Source organism: Myiozetetes cayanensis, unplaced genomic scaffold, assembly GCF_022539395.1.
Source record: "Myiozetetes cayanensis isolate MyiCay16 unplaced genomic scaffold, myiCay2020 scf1, whole genome shotgun sequence".
Taxonomy (NCBI): Eukaryota; Metazoa; Chordata; class Aves; order Passeriformes; family Tyrannidae; genus Myiozetetes; species Myiozetetes cayanensis.
In genome coordinates, this window is record NW_026086604.1 from 148,533,193 (window position 1) to 148,551,256 (window position 18,064).

At 42.4% G+C, this 18,064-nt stretch overlaps 1 protein-coding gene across 9 annotated transcripts in view; it reads left to right on the forward strand.

The window, feature by feature from the left end:
- NKTR (natural killer cell triggering receptor) overlaps window positions 1-18,064 on the forward strand; it is a 39,147-nt gene that overhangs the window by 15,994 nt on the left and 5,089 nt on the right. For 5 of the 9 annotated variants that reach the window (XM_050309529.1, XM_050309510.1, XM_050309564.1 and 2 more), the window contains 9 exons: window positions 4,963-4,992; window positions 5,853-5,998; window positions 6,928-7,150; window positions 8,361-8,513; window positions 10,388-10,475; window positions 12,628-12,773; window positions 14,162-17,101; window positions 17,718-17,813; window positions 17,927-17,986. In XM_050309529.1, coding sequence (XP_050165486.1) covers window positions 4,963-4,992; window positions 5,853-5,998; window positions 6,928-7,150; window positions 8,361-8,513; window positions 10,388-10,475; window positions 12,628-12,773; window positions 14,162-17,101; window positions 17,718-17,813; window positions 17,927-17,986 — 3,882 coding nt within the window. The remainder of the gene's footprint in view (window positions 1-4,962; window positions 4,993-5,852; window positions 5,999-6,927; window positions 7,151-8,360; window positions 8,514-10,387; window positions 10,476-12,627; window positions 12,774-14,161; window positions 17,102-17,717; window positions 17,814-17,926; window positions 17,987-18,064) is intronic. The other 4 variants (XM_050309540.1, XM_050309520.1, XM_050309547.1 and 1 more) reach the window with 3 other exon arrangements.

The following is an 18,064-nucleotide window of genomic DNA, read 5'->3' on the forward strand; positions in this document are numbered from 1 at the left end:
GCAACAATAGAGAGAGCTGGGCATGGAAAAGGCAGTGGGAATGTTGTTGGGAAGCTCCAGGGAGGGCAGGGAGAAAAGAATGCCCTCCAGTTCAAGCTCTGCTCCAAACTGGCAAGGTGCAGAGGGAGGATGAGGAGTCCCAGGGGTGCCTGTGCACTATCAGAAGTGCTGTGTTTAATGCTGGTGCACTGATTTTCCCCCACTCTTTTTTTCCTTACTGGAATAAGAGCAGGAGTTGGGTGGGCAGGAGGATGTTTGGCTGAGGAAGGATTTTGTGTTGAAGACACTTGTGAGGCACCAGGCTGTAAATTGGCTGTTTGTGTTTCCAGAGAGCATCACCACTCTCTGATTCTTTCCTGGGAATAACTTCCTGTGTCCTGAACACCATCTGGGTGTGTTCATCTTTACCTGTCCTGTTTCCACGTGGATATTCCAATATGGAATCCCTAGGGTGGGGCAGAGGTTGGCAGGAACCCCTCTAGAATCATTTTCATTTTCTAGGTCTCCAATACCTGCTTTGAATTGCTGCTGATAATATTATATTAATCTTAATTATTAGGGGAGCACATGCAGAGCATTGCACAGATACAGCTGATGTCTTTAGGCTCCTGATTTAGAGTCCAGTGGGGGATAATTGGTCTGGTCTTGGACATTCCAGGCTGTTTTCCTGGGGGGATGTTCCTCTGGAGCCACATCCTCTGCTTCTCACTGGAGCTGCTCTGGTTCTTCTCTCCCTGCAGCAGCTCCATCATGCATTTGACAATTCCCAACCTGCCAGGAAGGAAAGCCACAACTAAAATAAATAAAATAAAATAAACTCTTGTGAAAATGAGTGTCTAAAGTACTAAAAAAAAATGAATGACACTCTTGATCCTCCAAGGGCTCACCTGGGCTCAGCTCTGCCTCCGTGGTCATCCCAAATCTGTCCAGCTACACTTAGTAAAAAATGAGAATTACCTGTGCAGAGTGAACAAAAAAGAAACAACAGGAAGCAAAACAAAATGACCAACCCCTTTGTTTTGTTTTCACTGGGAAATGGAGTGTGATAATTAATTTATTGCCTTGCTACTCAGCTGTGTAGCTTGCTCAAAAATTCATCCCTCTTGCAGCTTTGAGAGGAGTCTGGACTGTGCTCCTTATCAGCCCAAATGCTTGGAGTTCTTGCCTCTGTGTTCAAAAGCTATTTAAAACTTGAACCTTAGTTCCTGTTGCTGCCAGATTTATTTATTTTTTTTTCCATGTTGAGGGTGTTGTTGGTTTTAATGTGTCTCTCAAGCTCTGCTTGCTTGTTCAGAACTAAATAGCTTTTTTTTTTGTTTTAAAAATGTTTAAATGTGTGGTGCCATGCCTAGTTACTAAATTCAAACAAACTAACCACTTTGATCTGCTAAAGGAAGGATAAAATAAGTTGTGAGGACTCTTTTGTTTTGATTTTACAAATTTTATCTGAATATTACCAGCTCATTAAGAGCAGTGCATGTCTTTTTGGTGTCCCAAAACAGGTACTTTTCTAATCAACAGTTAGTAATTTGTTTTTTTTTACTGTGAATGAAATACCTCTGAGCTAATTATTGAACAGTTTATTCATATAAACACCCAAAATGTCAAAGAAAGGGGCTGATGTTGCATTATTTTTGAGCAATAGTGGTTCATGTGCACTTTCCACACCACCAGGTCCCATTGGCTGATGAAAAGTTGATGTCAAAACATTTCCCAGGGTGCTTTTACGTGTCATAAGGAACAAAATCAGTAACAAAAAGATCCTTCCAGTGCTTGAGTGAGCAGAGCCATCATTAATAACCTGCAGTTTGTTTTTTGGGGAGGGGCAGGAGGAGGATAATGCATTATTCAAACATTGCTGCTGCTCAGAATCAGACCAGACCTAAAGCTCAGTATTCACTGGGGCAGCTGTTTGGGCTTTTTTCCCATCTGCAGTGGGTTTGTTGTTCTGGAACTCTGAACAGGAGCAGTCAGTGAAAAAGAAAACACCCATTTTTCTTAGTTCTGGACAAGCTTCACAAAGCAAGGGAGGTGTCAGCTGAGTAGGAAATGTCTGAAGTTGTCCCCTGGCAGACTTTACACCTTTCACTTGGGAACCCGAGCTCTGCTGTGCCTGTGAAATTCCTCCTTAGGAGAGGGTTCAGTGGAGCATTTAAACCCCTGAGAAACTGCAATAAACCCACAGAAATTGAGTATTCACCTACCTGAAGTTGGGCATTGCTGGGTTGAGATTTAGAGGGCAGTGGGAGGATTCTCTTCCCTGACTGGTTTTGCAGTAGTGTGACAAGCAGGGTTGGTCTGTAGTTTCCTTTTCGCTTTTTAAGGAGAACTTTTTTAGTTTTCAAAACACCTCGCATCCCCAAGAAAATTTAGAGCCCTCTCTTAGGCATCCTTGTTCTGCATACAACTTGATTTTAATATGAATTTTAACCTTGTATTTGCTAAAAACGTAGACGCCGTTTTTTTTGTCTGGAAATGTATTACAATTTATTTCTGCCATTTTTGTGTAAAATTTACAGAAACAGTGTTACATCGTGCGCTCCAAAGGTAATGTCTCATTCCTCTAAGGCTGTGTCCTTTCCTTTCTCTTTCTGCTCTTATCTTTTCTTGTTTTCCTGATCATGTTGTTATGTGCATTGAACCCTTTGTTAGGCCTGAAGTTCTTGGGTGGTGGTGGGTTGGGAGGGTGGGTGATAAAGTGCTTTTATTCAAAAAAAAAAGATGATTTTTCTCCTCAGCAGTGTCTTAGAGCCCTTTAAACCTGAGTGAAGAAAGGTGTTGATCCTGCTGTAAATAACTTGGATAATTGTCTGTGTTATAAAGCAGATGTTGAACGTTCTCAGTTATAGAAATTTTATGTAGAAATGTTCTAATAAAGATCATTTTGGGGGAGGGACTCACCATGACTTCAGGTTTCCACGGTGCAGAGGCAGGAGGTGGGTTTTTCTCCTGGTGAGGTTGGAAGGTTCAAGGACTGATGCAGAAAACTTTTTGGAATGCTCTTTTAAGAAGGGCTCATTCCCAGAATAAATGTCGTGTTCCAGCCCCAACACTGAGGTGAGAAAACATTCAAAAGCACAGCAAGGAATTTGGGGATCTGCTTGCTGTGGCGAGTTGTTCAGTCTCCCAGCTCCTTGTCGTGCATCTGAAAGGTTTTCCCTTGGGATGAGGCTTTTCCTTGGGATTTCACTCCATGAAAGGAGAGAAACCCTGTCCATCTTCTCTCTCCAATTGCCACTTAAATGGGAGAAGCCTCTGCACGGGTTTTAGGCACCAACTGCCCCTTTCTTTGCTCAGTAAGGCCTGGTCTAAAGTAAATTCTTTCCTTAATTGGTCTCAAATGCTGCTACAGCCTCCACAGCCCCTGTGTTTGAACCTGCTGCCTTTTCCAGCTAATTCCAAACACTAAATCTCCCATACCATTGGTTTCATAGAAGGAGCCCACTTTTTTTTTTTCACTCCTTTAAATCAGCTTTATAATTAAACCCACTCAAAGTGTTTACTGAACAGCAGGTTGTTAATGCAGTTAACTCTTGCTTAAAGAAATTCAAAAGCTGCCAAGGATTTTTCTCCTTGGAGGAATACCCTTCATCAGCAAGGGAACACCAAAAACACCCCCTACTATTGACAAATTCAGTGGTGTCTTAATAGCATTTATTCCCCTGTGTTAAAACAGAGAAGTCTTCTGTGTTATTTAGTATTACAGAAGTGGAAGGTCTTGGCATTTGGAGCTTAAAAACAAATCAGGAGTGTAAACACTCCTGATCCACAGTTCCATCTTGTGGGACGTGTTCCAGCACTGCAGTGTTTGGTGACCTAATAGCTCAAAACTCCAGGGAAGATCCGTGGTTAAGAAGCAGCATTTTATTAGAGCAGTGAAAAAGTGACTTCATCCTACCCAATCTGGGCCACTGGAAATGCAGAGGAAGCACCTGTGGTTGATTCTTTATTTTGAGAGAGGGCAACTCATTTAAAGAAGGTTTGCAAAGCAAAGTAATTCTTGGGAGGAGAGAGAGAGAGGAAAGGTGTTTTCTCATATCAAAGTAACTTCAAATGCAGATGGTCTTGACTTCTACTTTATTTCTCTCCCAGTATTTGAGCAGGTTCTGATGTTTGTGTGGATAGGAGGGTTCCCTGGGCAGCAGGAGGTCAGGCTCACTTGGAAAAGTGACTTTATTTTGGTTTTGGGAGAGGATAGAGACACCAGATCGTAGTGTAGAGTCAAACAGATCGGTACAAAGTGCACTTGATTTCCCATTCAGGCTGAACATGAGGAGCTGGAAAATAGGGAGGGAGTCTGGAATTAACTGTAGGGTGGCACACGATGTCCTGCTGTTGATTTTGGGAAGTTCATGAGCTGAAGTGGTGGCTGATTTAAGGCAGAGCTGGTGCTTTGTGTTCCTGAGGCCGAGCAGGTACCTGGAGAGAGGAGAGGGAGAAGGAAGTGGTTGGGAGGGAGGTGAAGCAGAGAATTCTCTCCCATGTCATAACTCTTCTCTTTTAAAACACATGACTTTAAAGTGACCTTGTAATCTAAGAAGTTAATACCCTCAGAACCATTTAAATTCCACTAGTTACTCAGTATTTGTTGCCAAATTGTATCTTCTCTGTGACTATAAGTTGTAGAATTATATTAATGAGTATTTAAAGACATATTTGACAATTGTTTACTGCATGCATGAAATGATACTTGGTACAACTTTTTCGAGTATGCACAGTTAGTTAAACCTCAAACAAATTTTATGTAAAAACTTTAAAAAGCCTGTTTGTATAATCTGTAGCTTTAATAGTTTTAATTTGTCGAATTCCATGTATGTAACTGGATTTTTTCACTGTTTTTTTTGTCTTACCTTCACCTCTTTTTTTTTTTTTTTCCCCTGTGTCATTCTCCTCTTTTACTTCATCTGAATCCCTGCTTTTCTTTTATTTTGCCATCTTCCCATCTTGCTGTTTGTCAAACAGAACAACAAAACCTGCTCCTCATCTCGATGGGTAAGAATCCTTTCCAGTGTCTCCAGTGGTGGCTAAAGTTTGAAGGGTTTAAGCCTTCACATGTTACATTGAAAGCAGACAACAATGGGCAAACAAATCCTTAATTCTGGGAAGGATTATACAATAGAACCAGCTGGGAAACAAAAGTTGGAGTTCCAGAAAAAGTTGCAGCTTGTTTCCTAAAGCCGGACAAAAAACTTGGATTGCCTCAAATCCTAACATTGTTTCTTTAAAAACTGCCCTCAGCCCATAAATCAGTGAGTTGAGTTGTCAAGTTGAATATCTTTGGAGCAGCCATCCCTTTCCTCGAGGGGTGTTTTCAACCCCAAAATTTATGGGGCAAGTGAAAGAAGGAAAGAGAAATGTGGTACCACGGAACAAAACGGAGGATTCCTCAATCAGAGCTGTGCCTGCAGTGCCAGGGGGGGAATTATTGGTGTTCTGAGCTTGGAGAGACCTATAAATTGTTCTGCTCCTGGGAAAACTGCCCTTTTGTCGTGTTTATGTAGGGACTCCTGATGGCTGTTGCCCAAAATTGCTAAAAGAGAAGGGTGGATGAGGGATTATGATCTGTCCACCCTGCCCACCTAGCAGAGAGTGGATTGATATCAACTATTTCCCTCAGATTGGAGCAGAGGAGATCTCTGTCTTATGCTGCATGAAATCTTAGCATTTAAATTAAAGTAATTTAAGATAAAATCTCATTTTTAACGCATTAAGAGCCGAATGTTTCTATTTCACACCGACTTTTTAAAGCCGAAATCGGTTGAAAAATAGTTACTTAAACCTGAAATCCACGGGAAAAATAAGGACAAACCATCTCTAAATGTTTTTGTACCTTCCATGTTTTCTTTCTGCAGCGTCCATGTTGTCTTTGGGCTGGTTATTTCTGGCTTTGAAGTCATAGAACAGATAGAAAACCTCAAAACTGACACTGCGAGTCGACCCTACGCAGACGTTCGGGTCATCGACTGCGGGGTGCTCGTCACCAGATCAGCCAAGGATGGTGAGCCCAGAATTCCCAAACCTGAGGGATCCTCACCTGCCTCTCAGGGAACACACAAATTATCCCACCGTCTAAAAATCGCTGGGGTAAATCTCTGACCTCAAGCAATTCTTACAAGCATTTACAACTTCAGCCTTGGGGGAGGTGAGGAAATAACAGCGAAGGAAAGAAAAAAAAAAAAAAGGTTTTCTGACCTTAAATTTGTCCCTTGAAAAATGGGTTCCTGCTTCCCACACTCTCCTTAATTCAGGTTGGATGTTCATGTGGCAAACTCCTAATCAGGAGTTATTTTTCTGAGTTTGAAAGAGGGAGGCACAAACATGCTTCTCCTGAAGAAACCTTTGCAAAGGTTTATTTTGAGATCATGCAGCATTAATACATGCAGTGTATGGAGTCAACATAATCTTCCTTTTCATAAGTATTCATAGAGAAAAAATTACCTTAAGTATATGTTTGGACAGTTGCTGTGATTTTCTACTTAATTTTTGACTTTCCTTGAGTATAATGTTATTTACATCCTGTAGAGAAAGTCAGGAGCATGGATTGTGTAAAAGTGTGAGGATGCAGAAAGAAGAGAATGACAGTTCTAGAAATTAAAAATATACAACTCAGGCTGCAACTAATTTGTTCTTTAACTTTGTTTTGCAACCCGTGCATTGTTTTTAAAGAAACTGTTTTTTCCCCACTATAAATGATCTTTGCTTATCTGGGTACTCTGTCTTTGGTGGAAATTATTTGTGTGTACCAGTATGGATTTAGGTGTATTTTCATAGTGATTCTTTAATGCAACTCATTGTGAAAAAGGTCCCAAAGCTCCTCTGAATCAACATTTATATATGTATTTTTATATATATATATAAATAAAATGGTCTGGTTTATGCTGTGTACACACACATACACGGTGTAAATTGAAAATAATCTGTTTGAAGCTTTGGAGAAGAAGAAGAAAGTCTGTTCTGACTCTGAAGGCTCCGAGTCCTCCTCCAGCGCTTCCAGCTCTTCAGAATCCTCTTCTGACAGCGAAGCTGAAAACGAGAGGAGCAGGAGGAGAAAGAGGAAAAGAAGAACTAAACCCAAACAGTCCAGGAAGCGAAGGAAGGAGGAGAGGAGGAAAGAGGATCCAAGGTGCAAGCGAAGCTCAAACCAAAGACGGTGACTAATCCCTTAAACTTCGGAATTTTGGAGGAATCCGAGAGGTTCTCCTTTTGTTTTCAAGCACTGAATATGAAAATGCTTTTATTTGAGTTTGGATTTTGATTTCATAAACCTGAGCTAACCAACCAAAGCAAAAAACCCTAGAGCTGAGCTGGTTGAGTAGAGTTTTTCAGGAAAGAATTGATGATCTTTGTAGGCAGGAGCTGCAGCAACATTGAAATGATTAAATCTCACTTTGGGAGAGTATTTGGAGCTTTGTTAAAGTGAGACTTCAGGCATAGAATAGGATCTTGATATATATTTGATTCTATTTAAAAATATTTCATGACAAGTTGTAAATTGAAAGTACAGCTGTGTTAAAGGGAGACTTCAGGCAAATAACAGAATTTTGGTATTTATTTGATTATATTCAAAAGTATTTCATGGCAAGCTGTAAATTAAAAGTGCAGCTCTGTTAAAGTGAGACTTTAGGCAAATGATAAATTTTTACATTTTTTGATAATATTCAAAAATATTTCATGGGAAGTTATAAATTAAGAGCAGGATTATTTGCTGTAAAGCAGGGACTGAACCTTCTTCCCAGTAATAAGGGACCATCCTTCCTTTAGCCTGAAATGGGTTGTTAAACCACAGCTGGGTTGTTAAACCATCTTTAGGTTTGATGTATCAGGTGGGCTTGGCTTGGATTTCACTTGCAGTGAATATGAAAATGCTTTTATATAAGTTTGGATTTTGATGCTTGAATTTATTAAAAACTAAACCCATCAACTAAACAAGCAAAACACCCTAAAGCTGAGCTGGTTGAGTAGAGTTTTCCAGGAAAGAATTGAAGATCTTTGTAGGCAGGAGCTGCAGCAACATTGAAATGAGGAGATCTCAACCTGTGAAAATGTCTGGGGCTCAGTACACCTTTGTTAAAGTGAGACTTCTGGGAGATAACAGAATTTTGATATATATTTGATTATATTAAAAAAATATTTCATGGCAAATGGTAAATTAGAAGTAGAGCTGTGTTAAAGGGAGACTTCAGGCAAATAATAGGAAAAAATAATAGCCTGAAAGGGGTTGTTAAACACATTTAGGTGGTCAAACACATTTGGGTGGTTAAACCATCTTTAGGTTTGTCTCATCAGGTGGGCTTGGCTTGGAATTCTGTTGGAAAAGAGGTGTTTTCCCAGCTGGCAGCTAACTGTGCTTCTGCCCATAGCAGCCTTTCTGACAAGAGCGACCTCCCAGACAGAGTGGACGTGAGCACCAAGAGGGACAAGCCCGTGGTACGTCCTGAAGAAATTCCCCCAGTGCCTGAAAATAGATTTTTGCTCAGAAGAGATGTGCCTGTTGTCAATGTAGAGCCTGAACCGTAAGGAACTCTGAGCTTTTTTATTCTGCCTTGCTGAAAACTGTGCATGAAATAATTCCTGTGACCATCCCGTCCCTCAGTGCTGGGAGCAGGTGGTGACCCAAGTGTCATAATTCCACCCCTTAATTGTCCTTTTTACAGTTCTCTCTGGAACATTCCTTACAATCTGTGCCACCTCATGAGCTGGTTTTCCTCAGGGATATTAAAAAAACACAAAAATTCCAGACAAAAACTTGCAGTGTAAAACCACGGCAAGTGTTTAATTGCAAGAGGATCTTGGATTTGGGAGAGGGGGATTTTTTTTCATCTTCAGTCCAAGCAAGATGAAACTTCAAACCAAAATCAGTCACCTGGAATTTTATGACTCATCAGGGTTTGACTGAGAGCCATAAAATGAATAAAAAAGTGCTCTCCTTTTGCTGCAAAGGAAGTCAGGAGTTCATGAGGTGCTTTCAGTTTGTGTTTTTGCACCTCCTCTAAATTGCAGTTGGGTTGGTTTTTTTATCAAATTTAATTTATCAAATTTAATTTATCAAATTTCCTTGGTTTGGGACTCTGAGCTAAGACATCACAGTGTCAGATATCTCTAAAATCAGAGGATTGGTTTTGGGGGTTTCTTTGTTTTTGGATGATTTTCTTTGTTTGTTTGTTTGGGTTTTCTTTAGTTTTGGGGGGTTTCATTTTTTTAATTTGTTGTGGGTTTTTTTCCCTTTTTTTAAAATTTTTTTGGGGGGGGTTGTTTTTTTTTGTGTTTGGTTGATTTGTTTTGGGTTTGTTTCAGGTTTTTTTGGGGGGGTTGGGTTTTGGGGATTTTGGGGGTTTTTTGGGGGTTTTGGTTTCTTTGGGAAGGATTAGGGGTTTGGTTTTTTGGGAAGGGTTTTAGAGGGTTTTGGGTTTTTGGGGGGGGGTTGGTTTTTGGGAGGAGTTTGGATTTTTTTTTGTTTTCTAGGGGTGTTTTTTGGGGAGGGTTTTTTTGGGGAGGTGTTTTATTTTAGATTTTTTGGGGGTTGGGGTTTTCTGGGGGCTTTTTTTGGGGGCGTTTTGGGGGGTTGGAAGTTCTTTTGTTCGTTTTTTTTTTGTTTGTTTTGGGGGTTTTTTTTAGCCTTTTTTTGGGTTTTTTTGGAGAGTTTTGGGAGGTTTTGGGGTTGTTTTGGGGGGTTTTTGAGTTTTTGCGAGTTTTTTTTTTGTTTTTGTTTGTTTTGGTGCAGATTTTTTGGGCATTTTTGTGAGGGGATTATTTTTGGGGTTGTTTTTTGTGGAGTTGGGTTTTGGGTTTTTTTTGGGGGGGATTGTTTTGGTTTTTTTGTTGTTTGTTTTGGGTTTGGGGGCTGGGTGGTTGTTTTTTTGTTTGTTTGTTGTTTTAATTTCAATTAATGGTTTAGTCTCCTGTAAGTCTTTTCATGGAACATCATTCGTATTTCCAAAGACTCTGCAACTGCTTCTTTTAAGGAAATTACACAAACTGTAAAAAGGAGTTTTGAATTCCCTCTTCTTTCCCAAACAAAAAGCCTTTAAAACCCTTGAACTCTCCTGAACTGAGATCCTGAACCCCTTCCGCCCGGTGTTGCCCTCAGGATTTGTACCCCAAACACAAATTAACCTCTCGTAACAGGATTTTGCAAGCCCTTTGTTAGCATTTATTTATGTGTAAGGACACCAGGCTGCACAATTCCTTGAAAACAAATCCATGTTGATTTTGCCTTTTGTTGCAGAATTGTCCCGTTTCTTGGAAAATACGCTGAATTTCTTAGTTCTGCCTCAAAATGAATGAATAAGATGATGAATATTTTTCGTTATTAACTTCAAATTCGGTTAACTGGGGTTTGGGTTTTTTTTTTTTCATCCAAGCTCATATTTTATTGATTTTTATGTAGGAAGCTTCTTGATGCCACTCCAGTTCTGACTGACCAGAAACCATCAGTCTCCAAATCCGGACGAAAAATTAAAGGAAGAGGCACAATAGTATGTGACAATTTTATTTATTGATCTCTTTATTTCCTCTCACCCAGAGCATCTTCTCTGGACATGGAGTTCTGACTTCCCCTGGAGGCTTTGTGGGATGCTTTATCCACATGTATTTATTTGCATTCTAATTTAGGAGGTTGGTTTTAATAATGCAGGATTTCATTCCTTCTCGTTGCTGTCTTAAGAGTCTGGGAAAGCAAATGCTTCATTCTCAGCCCCAAGAAGTCTCCAAACATAAGAATGAAGTTATTTCTTTTAAAAGATGGAAACTAATTCAAGCAGATTCATCCCACACAAGCCACAAGAGAAGTGACAAGAGCTTTTCCTCTTCCCTGTTCTTTGGATCTCCCTGTGTTTCCTCTGAGCATTGGGACTGCAGCACATGAGACAGACCAAGCTGCTCAGCAGTGTCCTGAGTGTCTGCAGCCCTTTCTGATGTAGAATTCAGAAGTTTTTCTCCTCTAATAACTCGTAAAATCCAGGCCCAAAATGCTGCACAGCTCTGCTGTTGTTTTTCAGTCAGCACAAGGGGGAGAAAGTAAGAAAAGCTGCTGTAATTGTGCTTTTGGTTCTGCTGGGTTGCAGCATATTCTTCTCCTGGAGAACCTTTTCCTGCATCAGCTTGGCAGGTGGCTTTTGGGGAATCATAAAACCAAAACAAGCCTTGGCCCTGCCAAATGTTTTTGCAAGTGGAAGCTCTCAAAAAGGAAAAGTGTATGTACATATGTCAATATATCATAGATATTGTAATTAAAAGCTTCATTAGAAGGGCTTAAACTGAGACTCCTCTGAGCGTGATTTTCTTACGTAACAGCCACTGGATTTGGGAAGTGTTTTTTCCACTGATCCCCCAGGATACAGTTATTTCAAGCCACAAAATTAACAGTTTGGATGCCACGGGGTGGACCAAGGTATTGGAGGGGTTGAGCTTCAACCCCAGTTTTCCAGCCTTGATGTGAAATGTGGCGGCTGCCTTTGCATCTGACACAGCTTGTGTTTGTGTTTGACACTCGTGGGATCCACTGAAGCCTTTAAAACAGGATGTTTTTGCATATTTATATAGATAAAAACTTAAGAAAAATAACTCAAAGCTGAGTGGAATTGGGTTTTGCCAGGTTTGGGGGATTCTGTCATGTTTTCATCATTGAAAATCATCATTTCATCATATCTTCCTGAAAAAAATGAAGAATGAGAACAAGGTGTAACTTAGGGCCAGCACTTAGTTGGAGAAACACATTTTTCTGCCATCTCTAATAATCTGATCAGCAACAGGTTCTGTTTGGGGCAAAGTTGTTTGATGTTTTCTAGAATTTGTAGACTCCAGGATGTTCCTGAATATCATATTTGGGAATTAGGGAGATCCAGGATACCTTCACAGCCTGTTATATACCAGTCATCTGTAAAAGCTTTTTTAAAGTAGTCATTGCTTCAGCCCAAATTAGCTTTAAGTGGTAGGTTATTCTTTTATTTTTTTTTTATATAAACAGGGTATCTTAAAGACTTTTGTAATTAATTGAATAAATCAATACATGCATCTCTGATTTTATTCGGGGGGGGCAACATTTTTTTCCCCCTCTCTCTTGCTTTCAAAAGTACCTCAGAATAATTGAGTCAAATCCAGATGAGTTTTTTATTGAATCAAGGAGCATTTGATTTCCTCACAGAATTTACCTGAGTGTGTATCCAACTGGGTAGTAGAAAACAACAATTCACAATATTAGAGGTTTTTTTCTCTGCTGCACAAGTAGCTCTTATTGCCTACTGCATAATTTTTTTTTTTTTTGCTTTGGTTTCCTGGTTTTTATTGCTTGGAAGGTGTTTTAAACTGGATTCTCATTTCTGCAGAGCTGAACAGCAGTAACTTTGGAAATAGGGCTTGTCTTTGCTCATCTGAGCAGTTAAGTGTCTGCTAACTGAAGTGAAACATCTGTGCTTTAGCATCCTGAAAAAAAACGTGGTTATCTGCAGTAATTGTGTTATTCCAAAAGGGAATCCATGGCCTCTTCCTTCATCCTTCCTTTTATGTTTAGCTAAGAAATGATGAGCCTCTGGCCCCCCTCAGGCTTTGTAAAACACCCTGGCTATGAAAAGACACAGTTTACTGTGGAAGAAAGATGGTTGCATCATGTTTTTTTCTGTGCCTTCCCAGCGATACCACACCCCCCCTCGATCCCGCTCGTGTTCCGAATCCGAGGATGACGAGAGCAGCGAGACCCCTCCTCACTGGAAAGAGGAGATGCAGAGATTGAGGACCTACCGACCTCCCAGTGGGGAGAAGTGGAGCAAAGGAGATAAGTAAGAACCTTATTATAAGTTTTATAGCCTGGGGTTTTTTTTGTTTTTACACAGTGTTTAAGACCTTGTGTAGATGTACCCACGTAGGTGGACCAGGATGAGAGGAAACAGCCTCAAGTTGTGCCAGGAAGGTTTAGATGAAATATGAGGGAAAATAAAATTTTCATGGAATGGGTTGTAAAGAACAGGCTGCCCAAGGAAGTGGTGGAGTCATCATCCCTGGAAATGTTCAGAGAAAACAAGGATGTGGCACTTGAGGACATCAGTTCTGGGCTCCTCAGCTCAGGAAGGACAGGGAGGGGCTGGAGCAGGGACAGGGAAGAGCAATGAGGCTGGGGAAGGGACTGGAGCACAAGTGCTGTGAGGAGAGGCTGGGGGAGCTGGGGGGGCTCAGCCTGGACAGGAGGAGGCTCAGGGGAGACTCAGCACTCTCCAAAACTCCCTGACTGGAGGGGGAGCTGGGTGGGGGTCGATCTCTTCTCCCAGGAACCAGCAGTAGGACAAGAGAGCTCAGTCTGGAGCTGTGCCAGGGGAGGTTTGGGTTGGACTGGATGATCTTGGAGGTCTTTTCCAACCCCACTGATTCTGTGACATGGGGTTAGTGGTGAACAAGGTGGTGGTGTTGGGTTGTCAGCTGGACTTGGTCACATTAAAGGTCTTTCCCAACCTAAAAACTTCCATGGTTTCCTTTAGCCCCGAACTGGGTGATGTGGATTCTTTGGGTACCAAGTGAGACAGCTGAATCCACCAACCCTGTATTGTTTTGCTTATATGTTCTTTCTGCAGCTGCAAGCTGTATGATAGGTGGAAGCCAGGTCTCCAAAATTTCTGACAGCAAATATGAGCTTTTATCAAATAGTGAGAGAGAAACCTCAAAAGGAAAAGTGAAAAATATTATGTATAACCATTACTGAATAATTGCAAATGTTTCTAGTGGTTCTTTTTTATGTACTGAGATGTTTTAAAATTTAAATATTTAATAATATCTAATAATAATATAACTATATTAATGTTAGCAATAATAGTAATGAAATATTTAAATATTTAATATATAAAAGTGGTTTAAGAGTCTCGCTGTTGCAGAGGTCAAAGTCCTGTGGACAAGGGTAATGAAAACATTAAATTTCTTCACACAGGTTCTACAATATGCAAAATTTGCTGATGTTGGCTGATCTATTTCTTAGAGAGAAGTAGCTCTTGGTAGTGATGTAGTTCTTAAAATGAGTTCAAGAAGCTCAGTCAGAACACAATTGCCTGGTAGTAAAGTGTGTGTGTGTGTGTGTCAGGTTTTTATATCTCGATTTAAAATCATTTTTAAAAATATTTAATTTATCTGCAGTTATAAAAGGATTTCCACTCAGTGTGGGGCTTTCTGATTTGTTTTCCAGGTTGAGTGACCCATGCACCAGCAGATGGGATGAAAGAAGTGCATCCCGGAGATCCAGGTCCTGGTCCCACAATGGTTACGCTGACCTAAGCTCTGTGAGATACTCCAGCCATCACAAGAAGCACAGGAAAGAGAAGAAGAAGGTGAAGCATAAAAAGAAGTCTAAAAAGCAGAAGCATTTCAAGAAGCACAAGCAAACGAAAAAAAAGAAAGCTTCGGCCTCATCGGACCGGGAATCTTCTCATTCCTTCCACAGGAGGACAAAGTCGTCTTGTGATCGTGAGAGGAAGTCTCGTTCTTCTTCCTTGTCTTCCAGACGTTCCTCCAGAAGGGACTGGTCCAAGTCTGATAAGGAAGATCAGAGCTCATCGTCTTTATCGAGCAGAGGGTCTCGCTCTTACTACAGATCCAGGTCCAGATCCAGATCCAGGTCTAAATCAAGGTCTTACTCCCGAAGAAGTTCTAGATCGAGATCAGCCTCTAAATCATCTCGATCTCGAAGTAGGTCACGGTCCAGTTCTAACCCCAGGCAGCAAAAGACTGTTCCCAGTTCTCCACGGAATATCTCAACCCGATTAAACGACACCAAGTTGGCCAAGGCAGCCGAGCCGGTCCGAGCAGTTCTGCTGCCCAGTGACAAAGTTGTCGTCCCACCGGTTGTCCCGGAAAGCCTCCCTGTGATCCCCCTGAGTGACAGCCCACCCCCCTCGAGGTGGAAACCTGGGCAGAAACCGTGGAAGCCATCCTATGAGCGAATTCAGGAAATGAAAGCTAAAACAACCCATTTAATACCCACCCAAACTAACTACAGTCTGGTGGTGGTTAAAGAGGCCAACACCTCCTCCTCCTCCTACCACAAGCGGGAGCGGAGCTCGGAGAGCGACCGGAGCGGGTATTCCAAAGGCCGCAGTGACAGGAGCTCGGAGAGCTGGCCGAGGTCCAGGAGCAGGTCCTCCCGAAGTCGGTCCTACTCCAGATCCTACACACGGTCCAGAAGTCCATCGAGCTCCAGGACAAAATCCCGCTCTTCCGGCAGGTCCCCGTCACCGAGCAAATACCGCAGCGACCGCTCGGGGTACAGCGAGTCCACCTCTTACTATTCCCTCAGCGACGAGGACAGACACGGCAACAGGCGGAAATCCACGGGCAGCGATCAGAAAGCTCGGGGCCCCAAACTGAGGCAGGAGACGAGCTCGGAGAGTCCCCTGCCTCACAAACACCCCAAAGACTACGATGAGTCTTCCCAAGGGTTGAAGGAGAGCGACACTTTGTCATCCTCGGACTTCTCCAGCGACAGCGAGCGCTCCGCCAGAGCCAAAGCGGCCCAGGAGAAGGAAAGTCGTTTCCCGTTAGAGGGGGAAGCTCAGAAACAGGGTAAAAATAGCTTGAGTTCTGAGAGAGGGGAGGAGAAGTCCAGGTGTGAGCGGGATTCTGATCGCTCCAGAAGGAAAGCAGGGAAGGAGAAGTCTCTGGAGCAACCCAGGGGAGGGGCGAAAACGAAACGGAAATCCTACTCGGGCAGCAAGTGGGACTCGGAGTCCAACTCCGAAAGGGGAGAGGCAAGGCATAATAGGGGGGATTCCAGACCCTCCTCTGGTAAAGAAGAAGGAGAGGCCACCTCAGGGTCTGATACAGAGCTCAGTGTCACCAAAAGGATAAAGAAACAGTCCAATTCCTCCGAAGGCTTTTTGGGCTCCGACTGGAAGACAAACAAACAGTTGTCATCTTCTGAATCTGACAGTTCCTGTTCCAGCTCGGCAGACACTCGAGGCAAGTCAAGAAAACACAAGCATGGGTTGAAAAAGCAACTTAAAAAGTCACATTCCAAAAAGCCAAAAGAAAAATCCAAAGGGAAGAAGGAGAAAAAACACAAAGTCCAGAAAAGAAAAGAGATGTTTCACTGGCAGCCCCCCCTCGAGTTTGGGGAAGAAGAGGACGATGAGATAAATGAAAAGCCCATTACCAAGGATGATAAAAAAGAAAAGCAGCTTACCAGGGACATAAAGGATAAAAAACAAGTTTATGAAAAGGATGAAATAGTCCCAGATAAAATGGGAAATGGTGAAAAGTCATGTGTGAGTGAAAGCCTTTCAGGTAAAAACACCACAGGTGAGGCCTCCCCAGATCGCAGCAACCTTCATAAAGAGAGCATTGAAACAAACGCTGCAACCGGTGCTTTAAACTCAGGAATAAATGTTTCTGCCTGCAAGAATGAGATGAAACAAGCTGAGGAAAGTAACCAGAACGGATTGGAGGATGTTATTCAGACAGATGACAACATGGAGATCTGCACTCCCGATCGTAACTCGCCAGGGAAGGTGGATGTGGACGTTTTGTCTCCTGTCATTCTCACTCCTAAACCCCAGGCTTTAAGTGCTGCTATCAAAAAAGAGCCACAGGTTGAGACCCCTGAGCAAGACACTGTCAAACTAGGAAACAACATTAGAGACTTGATTAATATTAAAGAAGAAAAAGAAACGGGAAGGCAAGAAAATAACTCTGTGTCTGGTGCTAAAGACTGTGGTTTAAAAAGTGAAATGACTGAAAGTGCACAAAGCAATATGGTAGACAATAAATGGAAGCCTTTGCAGGGTGTTGGTAACTTGCAACCAGCAGCAATCAGTGCAGCCACAGAGGTTAAGAGTGTAGCAGTAGCACCAGAGCCTAAACCAGCAGGATTAAGGATTGAAATAAAAGCCAAGAATAAAGTGAGACCTGGGTCTCTGTTTGATGAGGTCAGGAAAACTGCCCGGCTCAATCGGCGGCCCAGGAACCAGGAAAGTTCCAGTGAGGAGGAATCCCCAGGCAGAGATGACAACAGCCCCTCCAGGAGCCTCAGTAGGTCACGGAGTAAATCTGGGTCCAAATCCAGACACAGAACGAGGTCCTTATCCTACAGTCACTCCAGGAGTCGATCCCGAAGTTCTACATATTCATATAGGTAAGAAGTTTGTGCTGCTCCCACAGCCTGCCCTGGGAACCTGGAAGTTTTCATCTTTTCAAGGCATGATTTTCTTACTCAACTCACATTTTTCTTCTGAGCAGCACAGTGTTATACAATTATGGAGTGGCTTGGGTTGGAAGGCACCTGAAAGACTGTAAAGTTCCACCCCCCTGCCATGGGCTGGGACACCTTCCATTATCCCAGGTTGCTCCAACCCGGCCTTGGACACTTCCAGGGATCCAGGGGCAGCCACAGCTTCTCTGGGCAACCTGTGCCAGGGCCTGCCCACCTTCACAGCAAGCAATTCCTTCCCAATATCCCATCTGACCCTGCCCTCTGGCAGTGGGAAGCCATTCCCCCTTGTCCTTCCCTCCATCCCTTGTCCCAAGTCCTTCTCCAGCTCTCCTGGAGCCCCTTTAGACTCTGTAAAGGGCTCTGAGGCGTCCTTGGAACCTTCTCTTCCCCTGGCTCAACACCCCCAGCTCTCAGAGGTGCTCCAGCCCCGTGAGCAACTTAATGGCAAGCATGGAATAAATATTTAACTTAAAAGATAAAGATTTAGAACTTCTTTTGCATCTTCTTCAGTTCTGTTCTGTCCTGTTGTTCACTGCAGGTCAAGAAGCTACTCGAGAAGCAGGAGCAGAGGGTGGCACAGCAGGGATCGCTCCAGGAGTCGAAGTAGCTCTTACCACAGTTACAAGAGCCGGAGGTGAGTTTGTTTGGAGATGCTGCAAGACAGGTTGTTCTGCTCTCGCTCCCCCTGCTCTCTTCAGCACTTGTATTTATTAACTTCACGTTTCTCTCTGGTTTTGATTTTGTCAGTCGAAGCTACAGCAGGAGTCGCTCCAGAAGTAGTTCTTATGGTCATCACAGTCGATCCAGGTATGGGTTATAGTTGTGTACAAACTCTCCAATAAATGTATTACTGTTAAAATACCTTAGTGTGAGAATACTTTTTAC